The 12,254-nt window shown below is 66.4% G+C and overlaps 1 protein-coding gene across 4 annotated transcripts in view; it reads left to right on the forward strand.

Moving 5' to 3' along the window:
- The window catches only part of MTA1 (metastasis associated 1), a 37,526-nt gene that overhangs the window by 15,980 nt on the left and 9,292 nt on the right, over positions 1 to 12,254 (forward strand). For all 4 annotated transcript variants that reach the window (XR_007476038.1, XM_012531537.3, XM_033421831.2 and 1 more), the window contains exons 3-8: positions 2,461 to 2,554; positions 5,466 to 5,516; positions 5,913 to 6,039; positions 6,210 to 6,273; positions 8,524 to 8,641; positions 11,656 to 11,758. Coding sequence is in view for 3 of the 4 variants with exons in the window: in XM_012531537.3 (XP_012386991.2) it covers positions 2,461 to 2,554; positions 5,466 to 5,516; positions 5,913 to 6,039; positions 6,210 to 6,273; positions 8,524 to 8,641; positions 11,656 to 11,758 (557 nt within the window). In the remaining variant the exon portion in view is untranslated. The remainder of the gene's footprint in view (positions 1 to 2,460; positions 2,555 to 5,465; positions 5,517 to 5,912; positions 6,040 to 6,209; positions 6,274 to 8,523; positions 8,642 to 11,655; positions 11,759 to 12,254) is intronic.

Here is a 12,254-nt window from a genome sequence, read left to right on the forward strand (position 1 = left end):
AGGAGGAAGGGGGGGCATGTAGACTGGGGCAGGGGGCGCGGGGTTGCTCTGCGCTTTGTCTCTTTTCTGTAAATGAAAACAAGTCTAAAATGAGTTTCCTTGGCAAAGCCCAGCTCTTTTGAGCCCCTCGGAGCCCCTCTCCTGGGCCGTGCCCGACACCAGTTCCCCCGGCCCTCCCGGGACCTTTCAAAGTAACTGTCGAGTTTTCTTCTTAGAACTTTGATTGGATATATGTGGCATTTACGTTGTTTTCATGAAGAGTTAAATCTTTACACTGCTGGAGAAAATTGATGTTGTGAAAGCACGGGAAAAGGCTGGCGGGGGGGTGAGAACGGGGGTGCGTGGAGGGGGGCGCGGAGGGCAGACCCTCGGGACAGGCATGGGGGGGGCGGCGTGGGGACCAGGCCCCGTGTGGGCCGGCTGGGTGCCAGCCAGGCAGGAGAGGCCCAGAGGGGACCAGAGGACGGGCGGAGGCCTCCCGGGAAGCCTCTGTCGTGGGATTAGAAGCCAGGTTTTAGGGAGGCAGGTTGGACCGTGGGGTGTGGGAGTCTCCGAAAAGTCCAGCAAAGGATGAAAGGCAGACGCCGCTGACCCCAGTGGGACATCTCCCCGCATCCCACGTTGTCCTCCAGCAGGGTCCTCCTGGGGGGCCAAGGACCCCACTCCGCCTGCTCCCGAGCCGTAGCCACCCCCAGCCTGTGGGAAGGCCCCCTGCCGTCCTGCCCTCGCTCCCGGGCCGCTGAGCCGGCCTCCGTGGAGACAGGAAACGGGCGAGGGTGCCCTGCGGTCGCCCCAGCTTTCCTCCCACAGGCCCTTTGGGACCCCAGCCCGGGGGGCGATGCAGGCAGGTGCAGGAGACACGTGGGGGGTGTGAGGGGCGAGGCAGCAGGGGTCCAGGCAGAGCACCGGAGGGAAGAGCGCTCTGGAGCCCTGGGTCTCCAGGGTCCGGCCCAAGCCAGGCTCGCAGAGCTGAGGTTGTGCGGAGCAAAGCACAACCCCAGGAGGTGCACGTTCTCGGGGGCCCCTGGGAGGGGCTGCACCTGGTGTGGATCCAGGAGGGGGCATTGCTGCGACTCCACAGGCCCGCTGGGGGCAGCCTCCGTGGCTCAGAGACTCGGACAAAGCCCTGAAGACGCAAGGCCCAGGTGCTCCCGGAGGCCGGGACTGTGGCTGCCGCGGGACGCTCTCGCGTGGTCCTTCTAGACTCTGTCCAGTTGCTTCTGTGGTCCTGACGCGGTGTCAGATCATCTCCATCGTGTTGAAGGCCCCTCGTCGTTCCAAGCTCAGCGGACAGTCTCCAGGACCATTTCTACGAGGCGCTTTTCGGTCTGGGAATCCCATCTTGCAAAACTCTGGGCACCCTTCAACACTGCAGATGTTTACAGGTCTGACACAGCCGTGCTGACAAGCTGACAAGTCGTGCTTCTAAAAACCCAGTCTCCACATGCCGAAGACGGACGCGTCATCTTCAGGCCCTCACGCTCACTTGTTTTGATACTTGATCTCGGCTTTCCTGGAAGAATTCTGCATGCCCTTTCTATTCCTTCGTGGACTGGAGTGAGGATGGTTTTCATCAGCGTGCACTCTGCAGTTTTGTGATGAACCTGTAAAGCAGCGGAGTTGATAGCACTTTTAACTTACGCTCAGTGATGTGAAAAATTCCGAAGGCTTTTTCTTGGGAAAAATTCCTGGTCTAATGGAATTTAATAACTAAAAGGGAAATAATTTTCATAAAGATAATTTTGTTTAATGTTATAAATGTTGCTGTGCTAAACTCTACAAAGATTAGAATTGTGATAAAATCCTTGCATTATTATTAAAAATTTTGTAAACTCGTTAGTTAAGAAAAAACACGTTCTCGGTATGAGGTTACCACCCCGCGGGCCTCACGGTGTCCTTGCTGCTGCTCGTTCTGTCCACGTTCGTTGGACGCTTTGCAAGCCCGGGTGCGGGAGCTGCCGGGTGGAGGTCAGTCCTGGCCGCTGCCGCCCATCCTGGTGCCGAGGCCGACGCTGAGCCCCGCCGCGCTGCCCTGCCCCTTGGAGGCGGGTCCAGGCCTCAGGGCCGCGCCTCTCGGGTGCTGCCCAGGTTTCTGCTCGTGGCGGGTGACGGAGGCCCGCAGTCGTTGTCCTTGATCACACCCCCTCTGGTGCCCGAAAGGAAGGGGCAGCTCCCGAGGCCAAGGCAGAGCTGGCCTTTCTGGTGGCCGGGGTCCACCTGGTGTCCTCAGGCGGCTCGGGATAGGACAGGAGTTGGGGGTGCAGACTCGGTTTAGGTCCGGTGTGCGTCCCCTCCGTCAGCCAGCGTTGCCGCTGCCCTCCAGGGCCCTCCCTGGGGCATGGGCTCCGCATGGCGAGCCCGTCCCTGGTCACACCTGAGGCCCCGTCTGGGGGACACCCCTGCGGGGAGCCGCAGGCCCGCGGGGGCACGCGTGCCTTAGACCCTGCCTTGCTGTTGCAGACGGCCAACGGGAACGTGGAGGCCAAGGTGGTGTGCTTCTACCGAAGGCGGGACATCTCCAGCACGCTCATCGCCCTGGCCGACAAGCACGCCAGTGAGTTTCCCAGCCCCCCCTCCAGCCCGCCTGTAGCTGCCGCCTCAGCCCCCGGGCGGGTGTAGACTGAAGTCCATGCATGTCCCTGGGGCCTCCTTCCTTCTCTGAGAAGCGACCCTGGCCGTGCTTGTCCTAGGGTGTGGCTGCGCTCATCTACCTGAGGAGTTTAATTGGGGGACTTTGCAGATCCTTGGTTGGACCACTCCTTGGATGGCGCAGGGAGCGCTGGGCCCTGGGCTCCAGGCCTGTGGCGGGGAGGGGCAGGGCCGCTGGCGCTCTTGTCCAGGCCAGGCCTCTGTGCCACGCAGGGTGGCCGCAGGCTGTGCGGCCGACCCTGAGGGAGCAGCCGGTTCTTTGCCGGCCTTGTCTGGCCTCATGGGAGGATGGGATCCCACCTTTGGGTTTTGGCCTCTGTCAGCAGCGTCCCTGTGGCACGCCAGTGGTGGACCCTGAGGCTGTGCCCAGAGGGGACAGAGATGGGATACAGTGCCTCTCAGCCTTCCACCCTAAAGCCTGTGCCCACCACCCCAGCACTCTGGCCTCCCGGTGCCGAGGAAAAGAGGAAAAGAGCCGGGGTCTTGGGGGTGCACAGCTGCGTGGCCCAGTGGAGTGGTCTGTGCAGTCGCTGGCCCTGCAGGTGTCAGCACGCGGGCTCGCGTTCATGCTGTCAGGACGCTGACGAGGGCCTTGGGGGTGGCCCTGGCGGTAGGTGACCTGGGGGTGTCGATGACAGAGGATCTCCTCCCCGTGTCTGCTGCTCAGCCCAGAGCGACTGCAGCCCCTGCCCCTCGGCACACGGCGCGCTGTGTCCACGGGCCCAGGCTCTCCTGCTCTCAGGCCCCCGGGGGGAGCTTGGCCAGGTGTTAGGCCCTGAGACCCGTGGGAGGAGGGGGTCCTGCAGAAGTGTTGGAGCTGGCAGGGTGGGCAGAGGCCCTGCGGTGCCGGCGGGGCTTCTGCGTGCAGGGAAAGCTCCTTGCCGGGGACTTAGAGCCAAGCTACAGGGAACACGTGTCACGCGCATGGGGTGTGCTGCTCTGAGGAGGCCACCCGCTCCCACCAGCTCACCGCCTCTCAGTGCGGGGCCTCGGCTGTTTTCTCAGGAGCCTGTACTGCCTGCTCCGTCTCGCGGTGGTTTGTGCAGAAACCACGTTTCTCGGGGTTGACTCTCCTGGCGTGCGCATCTGTGAGCTCACTGCAGCTGGGGCGAGGCTGGTCCACCTCGCTGCCCAGGGCCTCGCCCAGCGTCAGGGCATGGGTGTAGGGACACTCTGCGGGCCCTTCTGGCAGGAGGGGTAGAGACCCAGGGGAGCCCACTGCACGGTCAGATTAGCTACTCGAGTTTCTTCTGGGCCCGGGGGCCTGAGGGACAAGCTTCCGCCCTGCCCCTACCAGGACGTCCAGCCCCTGGTGCGGCACAGATGCCCTGGCGCCACACAGGCCTCCCCGGAACGGTAGAGCCCTTGCTGGGGTCTCCAGGCCACATTCTGCTCCGCCACGGCCCTGTCTCGAGGTGTGTGGCCCCCTCCCACAGAGCTGTCCTGAGACCAAGGCCTTGCCCGACGGGACAGTGGGCACAGGTGACAGGTCCTCCCTGGAACCCCCCAGAACCAGCTGCAGGGGCTCGGGAGAGCCAGTAGGGTGTGTGAGCTGAGCTGGCGTAGGGTGGGAGCCCAGAGCCTGCCTGGGCCTTGTGGGGAAGGCCCCCCAGCTCTGAGCCCAGGGCCCAGGCACCCTGGATCCCAGAGGGAGGGGCTTTTGTGCCAGGGGCCGTGTGCCCTGGGTTCCTAGAGGCCAAGCTAGTTTCAGGACAGGGAGGGGTGGCGCCTGCAGACCCGGAATGGATGCCCAAGGGCCTGTCGCGGGCAGGGGCCAGGGTGGCTGCCCCCGGCCCGGTCCCTAGCCATGCTGCGGGGCCAGCGGGGCCGCCACCGGACAGGCGTGAGCAGGATAAGGTGTGGGGGTGGTGGGCCGGCTTCCGGGTGCTTGTGACGTCCCCGGGAGTGGGCAGGGCGGTGCCGAGGCCAGGCTCCCATCGCCCACGGCCCGGGCAGACCGGCCCTGCCCCTCTTCCCCCAGCGCCCCCGCCCCTAGCCTTGACCTCCGTCTGAGCTGCTGCAACCAGGGTTTTTTTGGGGGGGCGGGGGGCGTGTCCCCTGCCCAGGGGCACCAGGACTCCTTGCAGCCACCACAGGAGGGCAGCAGAGGGCCAGGGGCCTTGTGGTGGCCCAGAGCCTGGGGGGGCTGGGCTCCACGCCCCTACCTTTGGGTCTTGGGGCAGAGGATGGGTTTCGCCATGCGTCTGGCTTCCCCCACCCCACTGTGCACGACCCCAGACCGCCAGTGTGTGTTTGGGGGCACTCCAGCCCCAGGGCTGCATGTGCTGGGGTCCACATCGTGGAGACCTTCCACAGCCCCACCGCATGCCAGTTTCGAGTTTCAGGCTTTCCCTGTGCCCATCGATGGCCCAGCCCTGGAGGTGTGGCCGAGGCCCCCCGGATCACCATCCGCAGGCAGGAAGCACGCGTTGCTGACCGGCCTTGGGACACGTCCCCCGCCCCCGCCCCCCCACGCTGTGGCTCGGCCGTGTCCCCCGCCCCGTCCTTGCTTCTCCCGACTTCGTAGGGGCAGGTGTGTTCTGTGTGCAGGTAGCAGGGCCTCGCTGCCCAGGCTTGTCTGGGGCTCTGCTTGGAGAGTCTTGGGCAGCGTGGGCGTGGGGTTGGCAGGAGCTGAGGTCAGCTAGTAGGGATGTCCAGAGGCTCAGGTGTTCTCTGTCTTTGGCTGGGTGGTCCGCGGCCCCCTTGTCCACCCTGCTTCCTGGCCTCACAGCCCTCAGTCCAGGCCGGGCAGGGAGTGAGTAGCGCGGCACGCTGTCGCTGACCCGCCATCTGGGTGCTGTCTGTCTGTTACACAGCCCTGTCGGTCTGCTATAAAACCGGATCGGGGGCCGACAACGGCGAGGAAGGTAAGAGCCGCCCCTGCGGGAGGGTCCTGAGGTCTGTGCGCCGGGCTGCCCGTGTGCCCGCGCCTGTGTGCCCTGCTGTGAGGCAGGCCTGAGGGGTTCCTGGCGCAGGGAGGGCTGCGGGGCATGGTGGGTCCTGCCCCCCGTCCTGGACATGCAGCAGCTGCTGTCTCGCTTTCCCTTCTTTCTCTGACGTGCTGCTTCCCAGGCCAGCACAGGACATTGTCCTCCTTCCTGCTCAGATGCCCGGGGCTTCTGGGGTGCGCTGCGGGGACCTACACTGCCACCTGCCCCGGGTCCAGCGTGGGGAGGGGCCTGTGCAGCCAGCGGGTGGGCCTTTGTCCAGCCGCCTGAGCGTGTGTCTCTGGGACCAGCTCACAGGAGCTCTGTGTCCTTCAGGTGAAACAGAGGAGGAAATGGAGAACCCAGAAATGGCAGACCTGCCCGAGAAGCTCAAGCACCAGCTGAGGCATCGAGAGCTCTTCCTCTCCAGACAGCTGGAGTCACTGCCCGCCACCCACATCAGGTACCCAGGGTCCGGGGGCGGGCCCGAGGGAGTCCCGCCACCCACGTCAGGTGCCTGGGGGCCGGGGGCGGGCCCGAGGGAGTCCCGCCACCCACGTCAGGTGCCCGGGGGCCGGGGGCGGGCCTGAGGGAGTCTGCCCAGCTCCCCTGACGCGCGCCCTTATCTTGCAGAGGGAAGTGCAGCGTCACTTTGCTCAACGAGACTGAGTCCCTCAAGTCCTACCTGGAGCGGGAGGTGAGGCCCGGCCGTGGGTTGGGGCTGGGGGGGGGGCAGAGGCGGATCCTGGCTCCACTGGTCTGGTCTGGGTGGGCGTTGCTGCTCCCACCTCACGCTGGGCTCAGGCCCTTCCCCGCCCGTGGCGCCCTGAGGCCAGGCGCCGTCATGGCCCTTCCCGGTGTCCCGTGCAGTCCCCACTCCTCGCACCTCCAGAGTGAGGGCCCAAAGTGGGCGTGACGGCTCCCGGGGGTCTGCTCTCCCCACCACCCCCCGCCCCCCAGGAGGGGCACGACTCGTCCTGGAGGGGACGATGGGACCCGTGCTGGCCGCCGTGGTCGCCGTCAGGCTTCCCCAGCGGGCGTGTGGCCCTGCTGCAGTCCAGGCCACTGTCTCCAGTCTTCGCTGGGTTGACCCGCGACTGTGTTGGCCAGGCAGCCAGAGGGTTTCTGAGCTTAGGAAACCGAAACCGTAGTGCTGCCAGGGTCTGGGGCCAGGGCACCGACCTCCTCATCCCAGACCAGGGTGGGAGGGGAGCCACGGCGGCCGGAGCCTGGGCCTTGCTGTGACCCCCGAGCTGCTCGCCCTGAGCCCGCGGTGACACCCAGGGCAGGTGCGTGCTGCCCGCCCAGCGCCCCTCCCCCGAGGCGGAACGACCGAAAACGTCCCCAGAGGGTGCACGCGTGAGTCCTGGGAGCAGCGAGAAGCGTGTTTGGGGACGATGGCAGGCCAGCGGGGTCAGGAGCGGCGCGGGCACGGGTGTTACCTAGTGGGACAGGTCGCAGTGTAAGGGAGCTCCTGGGGCCAGGCGAGGAGTGGTTGTGGGTCCGGGGTCCCCTCCCTGCGTGTCCCCACGCACTGCGGGCTCCCCTGGGACCTGCGTGCGGCCACCCTGCAGCTCCTAGCAGGAGTGTCATCGTCTGTGGGCGATGCTTGTTCTCAGCCACAGTTCCCTCTCCCCGAGGCAGGGCCCGGCTCTTCCTGGGGGCCCAGAGGGGCAAGGTGGGCGGGGGGTCGGACCGTGGACCATGGCGACAGCAGTCTAGCGAGGGAGGGCAAGCCCCGTGCCGTGGCCTCACCGAGGCCTGACTCCATCAGGCGTTGGAGCACCACCAGGAGAACGCTGCCTGGAGTCGGCGCTGAAGAGCCCCCAGGGCAGCCCGGGCTCCAGGGAGCCGCCGCGTGCCTGCCCACGGGATAGAGCAGGGGCCGTGGCCCCCAGGCGTGCGTCCACTGGGGGCTGTTGTCTGCAGTTTAGAAAGACCCCTGAGTGACAGCCACACAGAGGTGGTGACGCGGAGGGACGGCCGTGAGCAAAACGGCGGCTGTGAACCACTTGTTGTCCGGCAGTGGCGAGCGCGTGGGCCCCGTTCGGGGACCTGTGTGTGTCCTGGGCGCACGCCTCGTGGTTTCTGCTGCTCTCGCTCACCTGTCTAGGGGTGGGTGGCTCTTAGCCTGAGACGGCAGGCAGCCCACTGGGACGGCCTCCCCTCCCGGTCTGGGCAGCCGCAGCCTGCACGGACCCGCACCCAGAGGAGCCCTTGGCGCCGACGCAGGAGCTGGCCGCCGCCGGGGAGCAGAGGCCGCGAGAAGCAACCACAAGGGACTAAGAAAGGCGGCATGGGGACACGGGGCCAGGTAGCAGTCCTGGCACGGGGTGCCGCGACCCTCGGTGTACACGGGGAGACCCCCGGGGAAGCCCAGGGTCGGCAGGCTGGTTTCTGCAGAGCAGCCCAAGCCAGCTAAACACAGCTTCTGAGAAGCAGCTTCGGCACGTGGAGTGCCAGGCAGCGAAGGGCCAGGAGGGCCGGACTGTGCCAGTTCCAGCCGGAACAGCCTGGGCGCAGGCGTGTGGGGTGAAGACAGGCTCCGAGGCTGAGGGCCGCAGGCTGCTGCTCCGCTGACAGCTCTGGGCACCGAGTCCAGAACATTCTGTAACGTAACCCCGTTTGTGTACGTCTCCTGTGACAACTGCACGAAAACGGCACTATCTTCTCAAAGGACGTGCCCAGAATCTGTCAGCTTCGTTCCCAGATGCCTTCGGATTTTTGTTGCTGTGAAATGCTCTCATAAACTCAGTTTTCAACTGTTGCTGCTGGGCACGTGGCAGTGTGGGGAACTGGTGCCACAGCTGCCTCACCTGCGCTCTCAAGCCTGCTGACCCGTCAGCTCTGTGTGTCCCCCCGACGGTCGCCCCTCCCGTCTGCTGACCTCCCACGAGCGTGGCCGAGGGTGCTGTGTATTGACGCCGCCCCGTGTGCTGTTTTCCAGGACTTCTTCTTCTACTCACTCGTCTATGACCCCCAGCAGAAGACCCTCCTGGCTGACAAGGGGGAGATCCGTGTCGGGAACCGGTACCAGGCAGACATCACCGACCTGCTGAAAGAAGGTAGGGTGGGCCGGGGGGCTGGCGGGGAGGGCGGGGGCCTCTGGGTGTTGGGATGGGGCGGCAAGCCCCAGGACCCCCAGCAGGAGGGGTCGTCGGACCCTCTCTGGCACCTGCAGATTTTGTTTCCTTTTGTCAGTTGTTTTCATAACCTTTTCGAAGCCCTTTTTCTCTCCCAAAAACTCGTTTGAATGGATCTGCCTGTTTCACTGACTTCTGGCGGGTGGTGCCGTCCGCGAGGCTGAAGTGCACGGGGACGCGGTGGCAGCTCCCCTGCCCTTCAGTCCTCAGCAGCCCGGGGGTCGTGGGCGGGCTTGACTCCCAGCTTCTCAGCCCGTTCTGTCCCCGACCAAGCTGCCCAGGCAGGAACGTGGACCCGCGGTGACCAGCAAGGCCGGTGCTGTCTGGCTTGGGGCGCCGTTTGGCGGGCTTCCTTCTGGGGCCATGTGGTTGAGCCCGGGTCACTTGGGTGGTGGCCACACTCAGGCAGCTCAGGTTGACCGGGAGCGCGGCGGGGTCCGGGCCTCGTGGTACCCGCCACCTCCCCTCCCCCGCTTCCTTCCTGCGCGGCCGCGTAGTTGCTGTGCGGCAGGCCCGACGGCTGACCTGCACACTTGCTTGCCCGGGGTGGCGCTCTCTTCGGAGCCTGTGCTCCTGCGGAGTGGTCCCCTGTGTGCAGGGTCATCCCCGCGTGGCGCCCAGGTGTCCCTCAGGAGCGCGGTGTCCTCCTGGCGAGCATCCCCAGCACCTGTGGGGCTGCGGGTTGGGCTTGGCTCCCCTGTGGTCTGTGCCTCGGTTTCCCCTGTGCTGTAGAAATGCCAGACGTCCCTTCTTTCCGTGGCTGCTGCTCCTTTCGGGGACGCAACTCCTGATCCCCAGAAGCTGGTCCGCTTGACCTAAACATCCGCTCTCGGCCTGTGTGCGTGTTTCCTGCTGCACACACGCGCACGAGCGCACACGCGTGTGCATCTTACACACACATACACACACACACTTGCCTCCCCCGTTGCTTGGTCTTGGTCTCTGTCTCTGTCTTATGGGGGTTCCTGCCGCCGGTCGGATGTGAGAAGGAGGGCTAACGGGAAGCACCTGGTGGGGGCGGTTCCCTCTGTTCGTGGGTGTCCGGCTCCGTCCCAGGTGGGGTGAGGCTGCCCTTCCCACCAGCCCTGGCGCTCTGCCCTGTGGTCCTGCCCTGGGGCCGCTCGCGTCACTTGTGGGGGCCCCAGCACTTGCGCAGAGTCAGATGCGCTGGCCCAGCTGGTCTCCTGGTGCAGCCCGTCCTCCTGCTGGGGGGGTGCACCTGGCACCCGGGCCCCGCTCCAGGGATGGGCATCCTCCAGTGGCCCCATGGGGCCTCCTGGTCTACCATCCCAGCCAGCCTGGCTGAGGATAAAGGGCCACATCCAGTGGGAAACAGGAGAGGCCACACGGCGGCCACAGGAGAACACTGAGTGGCTGGAACGTCCGAGGACCTTGCTTTCTGGCCAGCCCTGGGTGCTTGGCGGGAGGACGCGTCTCTGGTCTCAGGGTGCCCCGGGGAAGCCCTGCCTGCAGCCCCAGGGCCAGGGGCGGCATCCCTACAGCCCTTCCTCCTCCCGACCCCTGGGCTGCTGGGGCGAGGTGGGGTCGGCCTAGGCCTCAGTTCCCTGTTCTCCTCCTGGAGCCTGGACCCTTCCCAGCAGGTGAAGCTGTGCCCCTGCCTTGGGCGCGTGAGGCGTCTGCAGGTGCACCAGCGGGCGTGGGCGCCAGCTGGGGCCACAGCTAGCTGTGCCCGTGGCTCTGGGCTCAGTTGCCCGGCAGTCGCTGGGGGCTGGTCGCGGTCTGCAGACCTTGGATCCAGGAGTGGGGGCCCTGCCTTCCTTGGTACCCACTGTCCCTGGGGAGGGCTCTCCGTGCCGAGTCACCACCAGGAAGGAGCCTACCCACGACACCGGGAAAATCCCACCTGTGTTCGTCCTACAGATGCAGCCCCCAGGACCCCGACCCCTCAGATCTCTTCGTTCCCACCCCCGGGTCGGTCTGCAGTGCAGGGCTTCTCTCCTGTGAGCCTCTGGCCCGGCGCCGTCCCCTGGGGCCTAGCAGGGCCTGACCTTCCCCAGGGCGAGGGAGCACGTATTTCCTTGGTGACTTCCAGCCGTGCCCGGCCCTGCATGACCGCGCTCGCACAGGGCTCCCGCGGGCTTGCTGAGTGCCGTGAGGGGTCCTGCCCTGGGTCTGGAAGTTGGTCGCCACAGAGAGCGACAGAGGCTGAGAGGGTCTGTAGACGTGCAGGCGGAGTGCCTGAGCTGAGCGGGGTTGTGACCTCGGGGCGGGCGTTCTCTGGACCCTCGTGCTGGCCTCGTCTGCCCCTTGCAGCCTGGAGCACGTGGCAGGTGGCGCTTGGCATGGGCAGCTGCCCAGGAGAGAAACCCTCCTGGCTGGGCCCTGAGCCCCATGCCCACCGCATACAGGGTGAGGAGTGGGGCTCCCGCCTGCAGAGGGAAGAGGCCCCAAGACGGAGGCTTTTGACGCCGAGGGCGCCCTTGGGTGGCAGGCGTGGGTCCGCACTGAGTTGACATCAGTGTCCTCGTTGTGGCAGGGCTGCCGCTGGGGGCTGGGCGCAGCCGCACCCCACCCCGCAGAGCCTCAGAGGAAAGAGTTGATTAGTCAGGTCCGAGCCGCTGCGCTCCTCTGTCCAGCTGGCTGTGCTCCCTGGGCCCTCCCGACGGCACCTCTTCAAGCTCCTCCACGGGGGCCGCGGGCTGCCAGCCCCAGGCGCCCACTGTTTCCAGAGGTGAAGGCCATCGTGTGTTGAGCGCGCCCTGGAGCTCTGGGCCCGACCGTCCCGTGCGTGCACGTGCCTGCTCGCGTGTGTGTGCGCACGCGCGCCATCGCCTCGTCCCTGGGCTCACTCGCCCTCCCAGCCCGCTCCCCGCCTCAGCGGCCTGGTACCTCGTCCAACCCTGGGCTCCAAGCGGAGCTGCGGGGGTCTTCTCACGGCCTCGGTGTTCTCACCGCGCAGTGTTTCGTCCTCCTAGGCGAGGAGGACGGCCGAGACCAGGCCAAGCTGGAGACCAAGGTGTGGGAGGTTCACAACCCGCTGGTGGACAAGCAGATCGACCAGTTCCTGGTGGTGGCCCGGTGAGTGCTGGGCTGGGGCGGCCACGCCCTGCCTGACCCCCGGGCACAAGCCGGCACGGGGCCTGAGCCACTGCCCTGCCCCTGCGGTGGGCGTCGGGTGCCTGTCCTACAGGGCGTCCCCCAGTGAAGGGCCTGGGAGGTTAGAGGGTCCGGGGCCCTGCTCTGTTGAGACCCCCTCGTGGCTCCTAGGGAGGCCTGCAGGGTGGGGCCTGGCCCTTCCCTGAAGGTGGAGCCGGCTCTGGGGGGCTGCTGGGTCCCTGGGTCCAGGCGGCAGCCCGACCTGTGGACCTCAGGGGCCGCCCGCCAGCCGAGGCCACGTAAGCCGGCCGCAGATGGGAGCTCTTTCCCCGGACGGTAGGGCTTGCTCGTCCAGCTCCGGAACCGGGCACATGTGGCCTGGAGGCGCAGGGCCTCCTGGGCACAAAGGGGCAGCCCTCCGAGGAGCAGCTTCTGCCCAGGCCGGCCCCGCAGGGGTCCCTGGGCTGGGACAGCAGGA

Source organism: Orcinus orca, chromosome 2 (genome assembly GCF_937001465.1).
Source record: "Orcinus orca chromosome 2, mOrcOrc1.1, whole genome shotgun sequence".
NCBI classification, from domain to species: Eukaryota; Metazoa; Chordata; class Mammalia; order Artiodactyla; family Delphinidae; genus Orcinus; species Orcinus orca.